Source organism: Colletes gigas, unplaced genomic scaffold, assembly GCF_013123115.1.
Source record: "Colletes gigas isolate AHSC1104 unplaced genomic scaffold, ASM1312311v1 Colletes_gigas_Sc00008, whole genome shotgun sequence".
Lineage (NCBI taxonomy): Eukaryota > Metazoa > Arthropoda > Insecta > Hymenoptera > Colletidae > Colletes > Colletes gigas.
In genome coordinates this window covers 4,879,259-4,897,838 of record NW_025106637.1, presented here as the reverse complement: position 1 = coordinate 4,897,838, position 18,580 = coordinate 4,879,259, and the positions used below count along the sequence as shown (strand labels likewise).

The 18,580-nt window shown below is 38.1% G+C and overlaps 3 protein-coding genes across 6 annotated transcripts in view; 2 read left to right on the top strand and 1 right to left on the bottom strand.

The window, feature by feature from the left end:
* The window catches only part of LOC122396891 (unconventional myosin-XV), a 72,591-nt gene extending 68,600 nt beyond the window's left edge, over window positions 1-3,991 (top strand). For all 3 annotated transcript variants that reach the window (XM_043395634.1, XM_043395632.1, XM_043395631.1), the window contains 6 exons: window positions 554-949; window positions 1,037-1,221; window positions 1,395-1,527; window positions 1,632-1,836; window positions 1,916-2,052; window positions 2,310-3,991. In XM_043395634.1, the coding sequence (XP_043251569.1) occupies window positions 554-949; window positions 1,037-1,221; window positions 1,395-1,527; window positions 1,632-1,836; window positions 1,916-2,052; window positions 2,310-2,540 (1,287 nt within the window). In that variant the 3' untranslated portion in view covers window positions 2,541-3,991. The remainder of the gene's footprint in view (window positions 1-553; window positions 950-1,036; window positions 1,222-1,394; window positions 1,528-1,631; window positions 1,837-1,915; window positions 2,053-2,309) is intronic.
* Window positions 3,992-4,066: 75 nt separating this feature from the next.
* LOC122396894 lies at window positions 4,067-8,728 on the bottom strand. The gene is made up of 6 exons (XM_043395640.1): window positions 8,611-8,728; window positions 8,164-8,290; window positions 7,941-8,038; window positions 6,004-6,223; window positions 5,367-5,877; window positions 4,067-4,606 (listed from the first exon to the last, which is right to left on the bottom strand). Exons 1-6 carry the CDS (start codon window positions 8,647-8,649, stop codon window positions 4,276-4,278), a joined length of 1,326 nt encoding a protein of 441 aa, XP_043251575.1. The 5' UTR covers window positions 8,650-8,728; the 3' UTR covers window positions 4,067-4,275.
* Window positions 8,729-8,838: 110 nt separating this feature from the next.
* The window catches only part of LOC122396892 (adenylosuccinate lyase), a 37,556-nt gene continuing 27,814 nt past the window's right edge, over window positions 8,839-18,580 (top strand). The window contains exons 1-2 of one of the 2 annotated variants that reach the window (XM_043395635.1): window positions 8,839-9,033; window positions 14,600-14,731. In XM_043395635.1, coding sequence (XP_043251570.1) covers window positions 8,839-9,033; window positions 14,600-14,731 — 327 coding nt within the window. Of the gene's footprint in view, window positions 9,034-14,467; window positions 14,732-18,580 lie in introns of those variants that run through there. The other variant, XM_043395636.1, reaches the window with a different exon arrangement.

Sequence of the window (18,580 nt, the reverse complement as noted above, 5' to 3'; positions counted from 1 at the left end):
TTTCTAGATCACTTTCAAAATTTCACTGTAATGTAGCAATTAAAGCTACCGATATCCGTGAAATCGTCAAACAAAAACGTATTCTAATTTCTAATGTATCGTAGATTCTATTTATAATACTCTTCAATCATACCAACTGTCTACGCAACAATTTCTCAGAAAGTGTTTCGATCGCTTCATTAATGATGACAACTTCGTTACTTCCACAAGCTCGCAATTAATTTCTCATAATCGAAACCAAGTGTTCGGAATCCTTCGCCTTGATTCAGTTTTAATTAAACCTGGAAACAGAGAGAGTCGTAGAGTCCAAGGCAATCTGATTCAAATTAACTTGCACATCATCAAAGATTCCACTGCTACGATCTTTCCGTCTTCGTTCGTCCCAAAAAAGCTATTCTCCACACCACCGTAGGCAGCAATTACTCGCGCGGCGTTAATTCTCGAAACAATTACCGAGAGCGAAACCCGGCGCTTTCACTTCTGTTGAATCTCCGTGCAACTGGAATCGCGGCTGCCCGAGGTACTTCGTTCTCACCGAGCTATTTTGTTGCAGCACTGTCATAAGTACGAGCACTTGCGGGACGAGGTATACTGCCAGCTGATGAAACAGACCACGAACAACAAGAGCCCGAATCCGGACAGTTGTCAGCGTGGCTGGAGGATCTTCAGCATCGTCGCTGCCTATTTCACCTGCAGCGACGGTCTGAGGCCTTATCTCACCAAGTACCTCGAAACGGCGGCGTACGACAAGCGCAGGGCTTATCACGGGACCGCCACGGTGTGCCTGCAGAACCTCAGGAAAACTGTTAAATACGGTGGGAGGAAGAACGTGCCCAGCGTCGACGAGATTATGGCGATCAGCGCTGGCAGAAATGCCAAGAGACAGATTTATAGACTGCCAGGTGGAACAGAGAGGGTCATCAACACGAAATGTACGACGGTGGTGCAGGTAGGTGTTAATCTACGAAACCATCAGGGATGAAGAAAACTCTGTGTAGAATCGCGGAGCTTCTTTTCCAATTCTTTATTTTAACAGGATGTTATCGAAGAAATGTGCAACGTAATATCCGTGAGACATCCCCACGAAATGGACGAATTCTCGTTATACTGCATCGTTGACGGTGATGCGTTCACCATGCCATTAGCTAGAGACGAATATGTGCTCGATGTGACCACGGAACTCCATAAGAATCACCAAGTCTTTTACTTAATATTCTGCAGGTATACAAAAAAACGGAAATTAATTTCCTCGTCTCTGATCGTAAACAAGTCTGAAAACGTTGCTCAAGAATGATTCGTGAGGAAGCTTTTTAGAAAACTTGATCGTGGATAGCACAGTATATAATGATGTTTAAATGTATTACCAATCTATGATACAATTTTGTTTTGTTTAGATCCGTCTGGTACTACCCTCTTAGACTAGATGCTCCACTGTACATAGAAGTTGTGTTCAACCAAATCGCTCCGGACTACTTGGAGGGTCTTCTCCTGGTCTTGCCTGGGGAACACTTACCTCAAGAAGTCGTCGTAAGCTTTTAAATAAATAATAATCGTAAATTGTTAACCACCACTAAATTCCCAAACTATTTTTGTCGCAAAAGTTCTAATCAAGTTTCGTTTTTTTCCCCCAGTATGACATGGCGCAGATAGCAGCCCTTCTCCACAGAGCAGCAGACATGGCGCACGAACCAACCACCAAGGAAATAAAATATCTGTTGCCAAAACCTGTGCTCAGTTTAAGAGAGCCACGGCCCCAGCAGTGGTCGAACATGGTCCAACAGGCGTGGAACAATGTACAGCTCAACGCAGTAGCTGCTTGCAAAGCTCAAGTTCTTGGTAAGCTTTCAATTAACCCATTTCTCCTTCTTAATTCGTTTAAAGAATATATGTTCTATCAACGTCGACTCTGCCTTAGAAATTTTGTGGAAATGGCCGCTGTTCGGGTCCAGCTTCTTCGCCGTGAAACGGGTGCCCGAAGGGAAAGAAAAGGGTGGCGATCATATACTGGCACTGAACAGACATGGAGTGCACTTCATTGATCTAATCACTCACGTAAGCGATTTAATACCATGGATATAATTTCACATTTACATATTAATCTTCAATTTCAAACAGCCTTTGTTTCTACTAAATGTTTGCATTTTCAATTTGAAAAGTCTCGATCTTAAAAATCAAACAATTAACCTCTTCTCATAAGAAGGGCCACAACAGCATACGATCGTAATTTTTTTATAACGACTGGATGAATATAGACTTCTATAATTAATTATTTATTGATATACGAAATAAAATGGTTGAAAAATGTGCAGGAGACGTTGCACCACTATCCGTACTCCGAGGTGATCTCTACCAGGAAGGTAAAATCTGAGGAAGGAACCTTGTACCTGGACATGAAGTGTGGCAATCTGATGCAGCAGCGTATCACCAGGCTCCAGACGGAGCAAGCTCACGAAATCTCGCGACTGATTAGACAATACATCACGATGGAACAGAGGGCGACCAACAATCAAGGCGCTGGCATTGGTTTTGGAATGAGATAAAATTATTGAGTTTTTTATTTATCTGTTCTGCGTTTATTCGTTGGCAGCGTGAATGGGAATACCAATACTTTTCGCCGATTGATCGGTAACGAAACGCTGTACATACGTATTTAAAAGAAATAAGCGTGAAACAACGGATAAAGAAGATGGGAAGATCCGTTCCTGAGGAATCTGTAAAATACGTGAGTTTGTAAAACTTTGGTAAGGAATTATTTGTCGTGTCTTTGGGCGTGTTTCTTGCGTGTTTTTTTTTGTACGATGCAATCCCGGGAAATAGAAATAAGTCTGTCGAGTCCCCGAACCAAAAGAAGCACGCGAGAAGAAAGTTTATTCGGTGGAAAAATGTAATCGTTTCGTTAATCGTGGTTTGGGAAGATTGTCGATAACACGCGCGTTTTACTCTTTTATTATTTATTTATTAACGATGGAGACGAATGTAAAAATTTTTGTAGAACAATTTGGATGAGATTTGCCGGGAGAAAATGCGATCAAGGTAATGAATTTTGTTTTTAAAGCCTTTCGATTTGTATATACCTCGAAAAAGCTTTAGCAGCGACGAAGGAGAGGAACGACCACGATATTTACGCAAAAGAAAGGTAGAAATTGTTACACCTAGAATCTTTAGAATTTTCTCCGGTGTCGTGGCAGTGTTCCCCGCGCCTCGTGTACATTCTACGAATTTTCTTCAATCGACATTGACCGATGTAGCAACGATGCAATAAATAATTCAGAAACTCGTACCTCGATACCAGTAGAATGTAAAAGATCGAGAACGTTGCGTTCGGTTGAACGCGATGGAGAGTAGAACCCAACAACGTCGATCCAAAAAATCAATTTCATAAAATAATAAGATGATCTAGTTACACCATATCGTTTTCATTCACGAGCGTTTCGAAAATGAGAACGCACGATCGTGATTCTTCGTCAACGTGGATCAATTTTTGTACGTAACAACGTTGATGTACAGAAGAACGAAGAAGAAGAGAAACCAATGCTCAAGTATCTAAGCAATTATTCTCGGCTCTGTAAATACGCGTTTAGAAACGTTTTAGAGGAAAGGAGAACTGTGTGAATGGTCGAAGGGGAGGTGGACGGTCTAATGAAGCTTAATTAGCATGACACGTCGATACTCTCGGTCGCGAACTGCGTTTTCCGATTGATTTCTTTTTGTTTTTCAATTTCGCGACAGCCGAATAAAATAACAATTCTCGGGTGTTCAGTACAATCGTTTATTTATACAAAGTGTAAGAAAAAGAAACAATACGGTACACGAAAGATTTTATGTAAATCCGATTGCAGACTAATCTTTAACGAGTACGTTCTGATGGAGACTAACAAGCTGCGGTTACATGTTATCACAAGGAGACATTATTATTAATAATTGTACGTATGCGTATCGATGTGAACAGAGGTGTTAAACTTTATATTAAAATTTCTACATATACGAAGAACGTTCGCGTGTACGAAATTTCACGTCCGATTCCTTACTCCTTTCTCAGAACTCATCGAAGATACCAATTAATTACAGATTTACGTAATACACACTCTTGAAATAAACTTTAGACGTCGCGTTTTACATTCACGCTAACGTTTTCCTAATCTCCGCAAGCATTTACGTTCGAAGGCAGTGAGAATAGTAATCGTTCAATTAAAAAGCGCGCGTATAAGTCTTTCAGAAACGAGGCAAGACGAATTCCAATCGCAGAGTTACGAAAATTAATATCGAATCAAAGTTTTATGCCTTTAATGTGTGATTGGGACTGTGACCAGGTGTTTTCGTCTTGGTTTCTTGAGGCCAATTGCTGGCTGTGTGTCGAACGTATCCGGGATCAGTCGGTGACGATGGCGATCGAATTCCAGGTGTCTGTGTTCCCGTGCTGGTGGTTCGAAGTACACCGAAACACTCTTCGAGCATCTCCATTTCGTCTTTGGTTTTGTCGTAAACCTTCCCGTAACCCTTCGGTGGCGGTGGAATCTTGAAAGTGACATCGCGATTCTTTTTCTGACTCGGCGACATTCCTCGCATCCGAATAGGTACGTTGTCGTACTGGCTGGTGTCGGAATATCTACGAACGTAAAACGAGAATCCATCGTGTGAAGAAATTTTCGTACATCGATCAAAAGGTAACCAATCATCTAAGAAGAAGTCTCAACCCTTTCACTAGTTAATGCAACACAGGATCTCGTACAAAAATTGAGGTACTCTGAAAGTCTCTGCTTTGATAAGAATAAATATTGTAATACAAATTTTGACTGATTAACTCATGAAAAGTTATTCTCTAATTTACAGGTGAAAATATTTAAATATCGTGCAGGGGTAGTTTCACCTTTTCAAAGTGTATCTTTAAATATTATATGAAAAAAAAATAGTTATGAATTATTTTATTGAAATGTTTCAATATTTCTGAAATTTTTTAATTCGTGAACTACCCTCGTGGATAATTAACACAGAAAACACATGGTTTCGAGCACCAGTGCGTAAGAAAGTTTGTATTTTAGCGGGTCTGTTTCCCAAAAGAGTTCCTCTTTTCACACATTGTTCATGGTGACAGAAACCAGGCAACCATACTTGGCGAAATTCGGGCCTGACCAGATGTCAGAGACCTCCCGTTAACTGGCCATAAAAGGCATAGAAAGGCGAAGATCATTTTCCCTTTAGCCAAGCTGAGTAGCTTTTAACAAGAAAAAAAAATGTCGAAAGTCTGTGGAAGATCCTATATCGAGTAACGGAAAATTAACAAAAAAAAAACAATTTTAGTGGATTAAATGACTTCAATAACGAAATGTCAGAAAAATTAAACTCACTCAGAATGAGATGAAACGTACCTGTAAGTGTCGAGAGTTTCATCGACATCGTGCTCAACTTTCATTATCTTCACGCCCGGGTTGACAATTTTCGCGAACATAATTTCGCTCCTGTTGTTCGTTTCGGTCGGGAAACGAGGCGTGTCCACTTCGTCCACAGGACGCTGATAAATGTCCTGAGCTTTGTACACTACCGTAGACACGTCCATTCTGTGGTCCATTTTGTACGAGTTCCTTTTCCCGTTCGTTTGCATTTGCGAATTTCTGAGAGCTCTTCCGTTTTCGAAGTTCTGCGTGTACTCTTTCGGTTCCGACTCCCCGCGAACGTAGCGCTCGTTTTCATCGTCTCTGCGATCGTGGTCCCGTTTTCGAGCGTTTTCGGACAATTCTGTTGCGCTCTTTTGATGTTGCTCGTCGAGCTTTTCGAATCCATCGTTAACAGTACCGTCGTCGTCCTCTTTCGAGATTTTGGGGCTACTTATTTTTGGGGATTTCGACTCTTTCTCGGTGAACATGGTTGCTTGACTTTTAGCTATTGATTTTAGAGAGGAAGAATATTGTGATGAAATTAATAAAAATATTTTCTACGAAGTTTCAAGAATCATTTCGAATGACAATTTCTTGTCTCGATGTTAATTTAACGTCCCCTGTGATTTACCGGTCTTAGCAGCCAAGTGTTTCGCCACGGCCCGTTCGATCTTCTTTTTCGGTGTACTAATAAGCAAGTCCGCGATAAAAACCAACGCAGTCAACAAGCACAGCGCACCAAAGACAGCGGCATTGTCTACCAAGTCCTCAGGAACGTTTTCAATAGAGGCCATGGACAAAGCGCCAACGATGCCAAAAAGAACGACACCGAGTCCCAGAAAGAACGATTCCTTAAATAAAAAAAAGGAACCTTCAGGTATGTGGTAACGGTGATCGTTAAATATTAATGACTTCCTTCCGCCTATCACTTCCTTTCTCATACCGAATCAAAGAACAAAGACGAAATCCTCACGAATTCGTGTATTAAATTTTTGTTTTCAGGGACTGACAAAAGGTGTTCCTTTTAAAGACTTTCTATCAGAAAGATACAATACTGGCTCTTTTAAATTTCTAATCCTATTTCATCGTAACAATTCATTTTCATTTGAGGATGCTTTAAACTGCCTTCCATTTACACTGTTATGAGAGGTTTAGAAAGTCGAGTTGTTTTTATTTAAAATAACAATTTGGCCTCCGGAAGGGCTTTCTGTTAAATTGAGACCATAGAAGTTACCTTTTTCTACGTTTCTGTCGAACATGTACATATTTATTGTCCCTCTACCTTTCCTCAATAGCGATTGCCGTGCCATAAACCCGAGACATTGGGGTTGGTTCTACCAGATGTGCAACCCTAATTCTCTGTACCTCTTACATGCGACCAAATGATTGCACGCAGTGATCTTCAAATCACTTTGATTCGCAAACATATTTAAGTGACATTCACAGATTTTAAGCCTCAGAATCGCAAGTTTCAAACACACATGGACTAACAATCTCCAATGATCTCTTTTAAAATAAAAAACAGTGATTTCTTTATACATACGTCGATCTATCCCTAACATTTAAATATTATCTATGCAAATGTCTGTCTGACAATCAGTAGAAGCAGATCTGCGTTGAGGTATCACCGTGATTCGCCAAGCCTCGGCTATGAGTCATTAAATAAGTCACAGTAGCGCACGCATTACGTGGCTGAATTGCCACATGCCAAGGATGCAGTTACGTGCTTCATCTTGTAAAGTTGGTTGCGTTAAGGATATTTCTAACCTTGGCCCTCAATGACAGAACTATCGCGATACGCCGTCGATATTCTCACGCTATCGTTGAAATCCATGTCCTATTTTTACCACGTTTCTCGATCGACTTGTTGACCCGCATAAATTAAAAGAAAAAAAAGGCGAGAAGTATCCTTGAGAAAGAATTCTATCAGTACGCCGCGGCAAGTCACAATTCAGCCCGATTATTATGTTAATACGCTGCGCCTAACGAACGGGGCGTGTCTTGGGGAAAACGATTCACACCAGGAAGGATATTGGAAAATATAATAACGCTGTAGATTAACATCGTGAGAGAGCCATTCATTTGTCTTGGATAAACGGTTGCTTCTGATTTCAATTGCAAAGGAATTTATCTGATTCGTGTTAATACGGAATAATTGATATTTTTTGAAACCTTGCAATAATTTATTCGTTACTTGTTCAACATAAGATCCTATAAACTCCCGTGTGTGTAAATAAATTATTAGAAAATTTGAAATCGTGCGAAAGAAAGTTCGAGGCAAATGCACAAACGATTTTTTCGATGACTGAAATTCCGCGTTAGAGGCGTTCATTAAAAAAGAAAATACATCAATGCGCGATAGAAATCAGTATCGTCGAAGGACGCAGTGTCCCGTAAAGGAGAAATAGTATCTTGAAGAGCTCAAACAATGGGGCTATTAGGGAACCACAAGGCCTTGCATAATTGTCGAGGAAGACGAAATTAAAAGTTCATAGAGTGCACGTAAAATTCCTGTTCGTGTTGCAAGCACGTAGTATAGAAAGAAATAAGAATGGAAGAGACTTTTACCATCTTTCGACCAGAAAGCTCCCCTGTCGCGGCAGCAATCAGAAGCCCTGTCGTTATTATTATGTAACCACCGCAGGTCGCAGTTGCTAGAGCAGCGCCTGGATTAAAAAAGAAATATCGAAATACCAATTAAAAATATATATAAACACAGTAAAGGATAACTAACAAATTTTCTTTTTATATAATCGAAAATAGAATAATACATATGGAAATATAATCGTACCAATGGCACCCCATGTCACGTTGTTCAACAGAGACCATTCTCTGCTACGACTTCTCAGGTAATGGAACACTCTTCGACTTTCATCGTTAGTCACTCTAAGCGCCACTACAGATGCAACGCACAGTATCTGGAAATTGAACGTTTCTTTAATAAATTCGAACGAACTAAAAGTGAGAACAAGTATAGATTCAGTGCTTTCCCAGAACAATTATAAATAATTAATTGTGAGAGCAAACGGGGAAGGTATTATCTTGACACCATGGGAACAAGAACTTAAAACCAATTAAAAGCGTTTTCTGAAATACGAAGGCCTGATTCTGTATAAATATTTTTCATAACAAAACTAGCGAACCCAGGACTTCGAAAAGTATTCTTTTAATTGTTGGATGAAAGAAAAGTAGAAGACATAAATTAATTTTATAATTTTGTAATGTTCCTTTTACACACCACTTCGATGATCCTGATGAATACTTTCCGGTTCCACATGTTTGTCGACGTACGAGAATTCAAAGAAGCGACTGATCCTGATCCCTTTGCGCAATTCTCACTCTTGTTCGCCGCATTACGAGAAGTCACAGGCTATTAACAAATCATCCAACTACGAGCTAGACAGTTGGAAGTCACAATACCGTGATTTTGAAACCAGCCATTATTACGATAATTCACCGCGGCTAAATGTGCATTGCGAACGTTTCAAAACTTGTACTCTTGAAAAAACTAACTTGCACCGAGCGCGGAATAATTCAGAACAATTTAGAAAAAATCAATCTCTTGATTAAATCAATGTTCTTCTCTCGTTGGCACATTTACCAACCAAAATTGTGCACTTTCATCGATCACTGTAAAACGAAATCAATGACAGAATTGAACGTAACCAGACCCACGTAAAAGTCTCAATCTATTAACGCAGTTATTTTCGAAAAAATACGTATAGAAACGGGGTGACCGGATGAAACAAAATTGCAACGATTTATTTCGCTCATTCTGTAGAAATGTCGAAGATAAAATCGGTTAAAAGCGACGTCGAGGAGGAACGACTGAATTCATCGCGACGTCCAGTCGAAGACGAACTAAATTAGCTATCGGTAAAGAAACGAGTGGAACGGTGCCGTGGTCTTGTCTTTCTCATTAGTGGACCTCGATCGGAAGGATTGTGAAAAAGAAGACTCGAATCGCGGCGCGTTCGAACGACAACTGAAGAGATAGGAAGACTCGTGTGGTTCAAGTTGCACGAGCTATGTCACGTAATAACGTCTGCGTACTGCAGGTAACAACAATGCTATTATCGCACGGTGCATTGGCGCAGGACAGTGTGAATTTTCGCAACGAGCACCATAGATGTGCTTGACGACCTGCGGGTACCTTGAACCGGTCCGATAGCGTTTAGTCGAACCGATGAATGGTCTTTTACACAGTAAAGCTTTGTACGAACGACAGGAAAAATAATTATTATATTTTTGTTAGAGGTGTAATCAAATTCATGAGGTAAAAATTCTGATGGTAAATGCTTCCTTAAGGTGATCGTTTTGTATCATTGTTCTTTTGAGTCACAGTCTGAATCACTTGCAAGCATGCAATTAAAGTAGTTTTCTGTATGACAATTTTTATTTATGCACAAAGAAAATTATTGTCTTTCAAAGAATGCCATGTGTATTTGCTTTTTTATGACCCAGGGGCAGTAACCCTAGAAATTGTGTTAAAATCGAATTCATACTTTGAAAATTTAAAATTAAAAATTGTTGTATACTTCTGAGATATTATAGGGAATGGCAATTGCCTAGAACGATATGAATCATGAGACGTTTGATCTTAAGATTTCAAGTCATAGTATGTTAATTGAGCTTTACGTACTGTACGTACAGACACGCGATATTATATATGACAAATTATACACCTTACTCTTGCAACATGTCTATGAGTCAAGTAACTTTAGGTTAAAAGTCTTTAATATAAACGTCAAATAAAAATTACGTAAATATTATAAAATATTTGCTACATTAGACTGAAATTTAATCCGTTTTACAAGAAGCGTATGCACATATTAATCGTTTCACAATTCCGGACAGTGCAAGTTGTTTTATTAAAAAATTTTCGTGGAATCGTACTCTGACAAACAGATCGATTGGCGTTTGTTTTATTCGAGCCACTCGTGTCGTGTGTCTCCACGAACACGTGACGAGTCGGAAACATTGTATGGTGAATTCTAGCCAAGAGGTCGTTTATCTCAAATCTCGAGTGGAGTTAACAGGTTCTTCGGGCAACAATGTAACGAACCGAATATCTGGAATTATCGAATCACCCTTGAAACTAAACTCAAGAGTTCCTTTCAAGAGAGAATTTGTGCCTCGAAAATAAAATAAGTATAAATTGAATTTATGTATAAAATCCATCGTGTCATAGCAATATAAAGGAGAACAGTAAAAAGATGAATTTCAAATTTAATTGAATACACTTCATCCTTGTACGACGTACTTAAACATTCAAATGCAAACGTGATTCACATTTGGTAACACTCGTAATGAATAATTTAAATAGATTATTCAACAGAAGCAAAATTTTCAGTAGAGACAACTTCACCTTTCTTTTAATATTTATTACACATCTAAAAACTCTTTAATTAACGGAAGAAATGATGTTCAAGGCTATTCGATGATACTCCGATACTTCGATCGGATATTCTAGAAACAGCCAAGGATATGATATATAAAGTAAAACAGAAGAAAGCGCTTGAACGTAAAAGGGAAAAGAAAGTTGCAGGTTGAAAGAAGAGAAAACATTCCCCCTAAAGTATTATGGCAGCAGGCCGAAAAAAGCGCCATCTGACCCTACATAGTTGACCTGTTATGGTGTGCCAGAGCCTTAGCTCACAGTTCCATTCAAACCGCGATGGTGTGTTTGTCGATTATCGATCTTTTAATTTAAATCAGCCTTTGTTCTCTGCCTACTGATTTGTCAAATCCAACCGATCGACTTGATCCTCTACTCTCGTGTGTTTAAACAAAGAAAAAGGTGAAGTTTATTAAAAAGTAACTAAAATGTCAACCAGCGTTAAGAACGACAGGACTGAGAATCGTGAAACAGAAGAAACAACTTTCGGCTTGAAGATCGAAGAATTGACTGAGCCCTGGAATCAAATTCACAATAATAAACATAGTAAAACACAATTGGGTGAGTGTTATTTAAAAATATTACAAGAGTAAGACGAAGTATTTTCTTTGTAATCGAATAATCGATTAATACAAATATATTTGGTTCCATTAACCCAATAAAGAACGATCGTTTCGTGGCTATTTTTGCTCGATCATGACTGTGTATTTTTTTTTATGTTGTAAAATGCTAAAATTACCGTTGCACGTTTATTGTTGCCTTCCAGTCTTCACTTGTTTTGGAAGATATGCATAAACGTGTGAATGTGCGCGCTGTTCACACAAGCGAACGATTATATAAAACGATGTGATTTGTTCTCTTAATTATTTCTAAGCATAGGAAAAACTTTATTCAAATTTTTTATTATGTTGGAAATGTAACTGTAATTGACTTGAAACAATTGTAACCGGGGACCATATATTATCAGTATAAATTTTTCAATTCCTATTTTACTATATTGTATTTCGTGTCGAACGTAATTTCTACACACCTCGTGACAAATGTAAGTGATATAATCAAGAAAAATAAATAAGGTTTCGAGGGTTTCGAGTGTCTTCTGATTTATGATAGTCGTGGTTCATCTGTCCAATTTAAAGTGTCCCTAACTCGACTCGATTGCAGGTCAGGTCATAAATCGGAACTCTTTGTTGACCCTCAAAAACGTTTTCTTGCCCCCCAGCGACTTTTCCTTAATGCGTAGACCAGTGGTTCTTAACCTGGGAATTAAAAATATTAATTTCACTCTTCCAGTATTTTAAAATAACCTAAAGTATTTTTGTACGCGCATATAGTCTCAGAGTTTTGTTCGATACACCAAGGATTAATTTCTTTGTATATTAATACCCGAAGAAAGTCTCGTGTAAGAGGACTGAAATGTCAAAGATGTTAGTTTTAACAATTTTTTTAGACAAAAGGAGGGAACGAAATCTTCGTTTAAAATAACATCCCCTCCACTTTTATTGCAGGAACTGCGAGATCGATTCCAAGACTGCGAAGCGCCAACAACGCTTTGGAAATGAACAACCAAATGGAAAATTGTTTGAAACTGCTGAAATTCATAGCAGATTCGAAGTTTACGTTGACGCAAGTAAATGGACAGAGGAAGCTAGGACCACCCCCAGGATGGGAAGGACCGCCTCCAGGTCCCAAATGCGAGATTTTTGTCGGCAGTATCCCTAGAAATTATTACGAGCCCGACATTGTTCACATATTCAATACGGTCGGACAGATTTACGAGCTGCGTCTGATGATGGACTTCTCTGGCACGAACAGAGGATACTGCTTCATCATGTACACCACCGAGGAGGAAGCAATTCGTGCTGTGAAGGAATTGGATCAGTACGAAATTTATCCCGGAAAAAGGATCGGTGTCGTGGCCAGTACTAATAATTGTCGTCTCTGTATAAACCAGTTGCCCCAGCACCTCGATTCTGAAACTATCGTGAGGGTAAGTTGTTTGAAAATGCGTATCATCCACTTCTTGGATATCCTCGTATCGTTTCTTTGATGTGTTTGATTGTGTGGCGATGGTATCTCATTCATAATACGCAGCTGTAATACGATACGAGAATACGCGAGGCAATACATTGGCTAAACATCGATTTACATATTTATTTGCTCAGGCTCGTTTCTTGTACGATAAATGAAAAGAAAAACGGTTTACAATGTATGTATATTTAATATAAATTAATGTCATAATCATACGCGTTAACAGAATGGGAAAGTGAAAATAAACGAGAAGCGTATTCTCAGCTATTGATTTATTTTTTTTTTTTAATTCGCATCAGATTCATTATTTAAACGAAATTTAATTTGATTACTGTTGATCAATTTCAGACCATTTAAATCTGATTTGAATAATGCCAGAAACTATCCAATAATTCATCGAGGAAAGAAATTACTGAAGTTCGACGATATAGAAGTTTTAATTTATTTTTGTCGTATTTCTTTCCTTTTTCACTGACTAGATGTACTTCTGTTTTCAGCGCCTCTATCAGGTAACGGACGAGGTTGACAAAGTTGCCATTTACCGAAATGCACACGGTTTTCTCCTGTACGTATTGGTCTCGTACAAAACTCATCGAGACGCCGCCATGGGAAGAAGGAGATTGGTTCCCGAAGCGGGAATACTTTTTAAAGGCGGCGCAGTGAACGTAGAATGGTCGAATCCAAACATGACTCCTTCCAACGTGGTAGGTATCGTGAATCGATAGAAACAATTTACTTTTATTTTTAGAAACTGTGGTAGAATCTGTATTTTTTTCTTTCTTTAAGTATTTAATTTTTCTGATATTTTATGGAAAGAATATTTAGAATATTATGAAAATGGTGATTGTTTAAAGCAGTATCGATTTGTGTCGATTATTGGTATTGGAACAATGACAGAAGTCTGACGAAGGGAAGTTAGTGTTTGCAAATAGGCACCAGTGGCAATCTATGGTTTTCCTTTCGTGTTTAAAGAACAATGACATCGGTCATTTATGATCCCACGTGAAAATGGAACGTGGGTACTTTCCCCAGTTGACTTGTCCCTGCAAATGGCATTACGATTTGCAAGAATGCAGAAAGCCTTGTACGCGAAGTTCAAACGCGAACCACTTTGCAAAATATCGGCATTCTTGTGATTTGCATATTGCTAAATCCTAAACAGAAACTATCACATTTTGTATTTACAAGAAAAGGGCAAAATTAAATCGCACAGTTTTTAATTGAAACAATTCGTTGAAATGAATTTTTATTAGTCAATGGTTCAGGGTTCGAGAAATATTTTATTGACATAATTCGACACAACGTGGAACTATCATTAGTAATTTGAAGTTTTTCAAAATTAAATAATAATAGACTAAGTTTAGTCCCAATTTAATCATTCAGGAATAGATGAATATTTGTTACAGTTATGTTCTCACGTTTTAATTCATTTTGCCTGAAGAAAACGTGTCGGACCATAAATAATTAATATATTCTACTCACGTTGTGAGTATTTCGGAACAATTCACTCAATGCTGTTTTCCTTAAAAGTAAAAATTGCGTTTTAAATAAATAATGTTCCCTGCGCGGACGTAGTAACGCGGTTTGAATGAAATAGTTCGATATATCGCCGACGAGCGTCACTGCGAGCGTCAGAGTCGATCTTCTGCTCTAGTCACTGCGCAGCTTCTGGTGCGTCGAGTCGATCAGCTGACTGTGAAATTTTCTGTGCGTCGTATTAAACGAAGACTGTTCCAAATATCGTTCTGTGCACAGATTAGCCTGATATCTAGCAAAAATGAGTTCTTCGAAGGTAGAAAAGAGTGAATATTGTGATTATCGTAGTCCTCTGGCGACCAGGTACGCCTCGAAGGAAATGCGATACAACTTCAGTGATCAACACAAGTTCAGCACGTGGCGAAAACTCTGGGTTTACTTGGCTAAAGCAGAGATGGTTCGTAATTGTTTAATACTCGAGCCTTGATTAAATTCTTTACGCATTAAAACTTAGTAAAACAGTCGATTTCTATTGTTTTTTGTTATTTATATTTCGTGCACGATATACATGCTATTGTGCAGTTTGTTTTGCTTATTTACTTATTTCGAGCATTTGTTTGTATTGTGTCACTGAATGATAACAATTATAGATTACTGTCAGAATAAGGTGTTATTATGCATGAATTTTGAATTTGATTTTAATACATAGCGAAATTTGGAGGTATTTATTTAGATTAATAGCAAAAATTCACTTAAAGTTTGATTTGTTTGTTACTAATAATGATTTAAGATTTAGTAAAATTAGTAATGGTAATATTCGTGGCTTAGGTTAGATTTCAAAGACACATTTTGAAACTGATTACTGCATACTGTTTTTGTTAGGAAAATTTCAAAATCTTATTTGGGGTTATCGCAAGTTCATCATATTGCACAAAAAAGTTAGCGTGAAACTCTTAAAAATAAGTTAACATGTAAAACATTAATGGACGGAAATTTCACATAGAAAATATTAATTTTAAAATGTATTTTTTAGAGATAAAGCGATAATAGTAATAATTTCAAAAAAATTCAAATTTTAATGTTTTATTTATTTATAGCTAACAACGACTTCAGATTATTTTTACAAACTATTTTTCCGAACGATATAGCGTTGGAAATGATTCTGGCTAATGATACTGGCCGATGAATACATATTGACTAATATCGAAGATTTGAATTTTTGTTTATTTCGAACAAAATAGCTCGCCCCCGAAGAGGCAAACCCAACCAAAAAATTAAGCACTGGTGATATCGATAAATTTTGCAAACGCTAAACATCTTTTCGTCCGTTCCTAAACTGTGAAATTAAAAATATAAAACACAATGCTTCCGTTTAACAAATCGTAGTTGGAAGAAAGCGGAACCTGCGACAGACAAGGTAACGTAACAATAACGAAGACCATGATCCATCAAGTGAAACAGAAGAGACCCGTAATTCGATCGAAGTTGAACGAGACAATAAACAAGCGATCGAACGTGGCGAACAATACGCGAGAAATTAAAACGTTCGATCCGAATATTAAAATCGGCAAATTTGCGAAATCTGTATTAGAAAATTTACCAAGAAGTCTCGATCATCCATCGAATCACTGTACGCTCGAAAAATGCCAGTCGAACAGCCTGGTGTATCCCCAATGTCCATTCGTTCAAGCGGATAAAAACTTTGAACACACTTGGGACATTAACGGGAACTTGAGAAACAGCGTGGATCATTCTTTGTTCTACGAAAACTTCGAGAAGAGCGCGATCCTTCCGCCGTTCAGCGCATACTTGAACAGAGGGAAACACCAGAAGGGTTTCTACGACGAGAAATTCAGGAATCAAGACGGGGTTCAAATTTGCACGACCGATCCGCCAAACTCTCATAATATGTTCGACAAATACGTAATAAATTGCCCGTTGAAATGTCGACTGCACGGTAAAAGTAGCTCGAATTTCGACGGTTTGTTCGCGAACGATTTTTCCTCTATGAATCGCGACGGTTTGAACACGCTGGACGATCTGGGATCAAGGTTTTCCGGATCTTTGAGCATCGCTGGTATAAACAACGATGCAAATTGCAACAGCTACAATCAAAGGGACGCTTATTGCGTCCAGCAACAAATTCCAGTTGGAAGCAACGTCAACGTACCTGTGTTTCCTAATCCCCAAACCGTGGACACCGCGAATTCGACGAATTGGCCACCGTACGTGAATTATTATCAAAATGTCGCGTTTAACAGCCGGGAACAGAACGTTCAGTTTCTTGGTCAGACTCCGGGGCAATTCAACGTTCAAAACGTTCGACCGATATTACGTCAGGGATTTAATTACGAGCATTACCCGCAATTTTTATCGAACAACGTGAAGCCGGGTGTCGTGGACCAGAAAATCGGTTGGTGCGTCGTTCAATCGTCGCCCAATCCATATTACAACTGGATCCCGAGCGATTTAAACAGTTGGAGCAACAATCAGACTGTGAACAGATCACAGAACGCGCAAGAATCGTGCTACAAGGATAGAATCAACGATTGGTCGCGTTTCAATCGTTCAATGGTAGGCTCCAACGATGTATTTGCTCAGAAGAATTTCGCGAAGCCCGCGATGAATCCAGAAACCGCGATCTTAACGCAGAATCAGCAACAATACGAGGAGAACGCTTATGGCAACGCCAAGTGCAACATGAGGCCAATTTTGAAATGCGGTAATGCTAATGTCAGAGTCAGTTATTGATCAGAGTGCTCTATATACCGAGTGCCATTACGCAAGATAGAGCTCGGGAAGGATAATTGAACGTTCGTTGAAGTCATGCTAATGTTTAACGGAAATATCGCGACCTCCTAGGCGAGGCTATACTTATCTTTGTAAACAAGTCGATAGGAGCATCGAGAAAAAGTTTCTGGTCAAGAAATTAAGTTATGATTATTATTGAGATTGCATGGTGATCGCATAGTTCGCGACGTTGAATGGTTACAAGAGATTTTGCTAATCAGTATTGGAAAGGTGAAGACGTTTCGTAATGGATCTTTTTTTTCCACAATCAGTGCTAGGAATCTTGTGGCAGTCTTCGAGTATATATATATTATTAATTTCTAAGCATTTATATCAAGCATGGGACAAACTTTATTCACGAACAACGAATAAGACTTAGATTCATTTGGAAATTTTTGTGGATTTTATTTTACGAATGAATTGGACATTTGCACTTGTTCGTGAATTAAATTTGCCCATATTTGCAGTAAAAATACTATAATGAACAATTTTTTTCTGTGTTATATGAACCAAAGTTTCTAATAATTAATAATCGTAGCTTTATGGGATGATACAAACTTACTAATAATGTGTATTAATGGTAATTGACAATTAGGTAATCGTTACTTCTTATTATTATAATCGTAGGAATTCGTTAGTGGATTGATCTTTGTATAATTTTATTTTCTAATCGTACTTGTAAGGTCGTTTTTAGGTTCCTTTTTCTGAATCTCAAAAATTATCAAATTTATTTTACTGATTAAATAATGTATAATATTCGTAACAGAAGTATAAACGTCTGGCCAAAGAGAATACTGATGCTTGAATGAAGTTACAATTTATTACAAACGCCGATGACAACATTAATAAAAAAATAACGCTATTTTACATGATATATTACAATATCTGAGCATGTAACATTTTTAAAGTCTATTGTTTTTGCGATTACCGATCTGGCATTTTTATTTCAGGGAACAAATAATGATTTGAAACGCTCGACGCAAGTCGAGCAGGTTACGTATTAATTTTTTCATGTAAGGATTTATAGCTTAATGTAATCAATGAAATATCCATATTAGTTAGTATCTTTATAATACGATAATTGTTATACGATATCATAAAACTATATTAAAATTACGATGTAATTGTTCCCACCTCTCCTACAATTAACACTAAACCTACCACGACCGGCCATTTGACCGGTTGAATGATTCATATTCCTTTGTAAAAAAACTGGATAAAATTTAGTACCAAAACCGCGTATTAAAAATAGTTAAAATTTAGACGCATGCAGTTCCGAAGCTACTAGTGTTTTATCAATTTTTGAGCCACTGTTGGCAGCGGTGAAGCCTCCCCTTTAAAATAGTTTTTGGTTTTTGACGATCCGACTTTCCGTTTTCGAGATATCGTAATTTATGTAAAATGTAGTTTTTTAAATTTCGCTGTCTCTTGCTTCCTGTCTCAGAAAAGGCTATTAAAGCGTATTAAAAATAGTTAAACTTTAGACGCATACAGTTCCGAAGCTACTAGTGTTTTA

Excerpts from the sequence above, each read along its gene's own strand:
- LOC122396894 (XM_043395640.1), bottom strand. The coding sequence starts at position 8,649 with ATGTGGAACCGGAAAGTATTCATCAGGATCATCGAAGTG. Across the intron at positions 6,224-7,940 it reads AGCTTTCTGGTCGAAAGATG|GAATCGTTCTTTCTGGGACT; the intron begins GTAAAAGTCTCT and ends TTTTTATTTAAG. Across the intron at positions 5,878-6,003 it reads ACACTTGGCTGCTAAGACCG|CTAAAAGTCAAGCAACCATG; the intron begins GTAAATCACAGG and ends TAAAATCAATAG.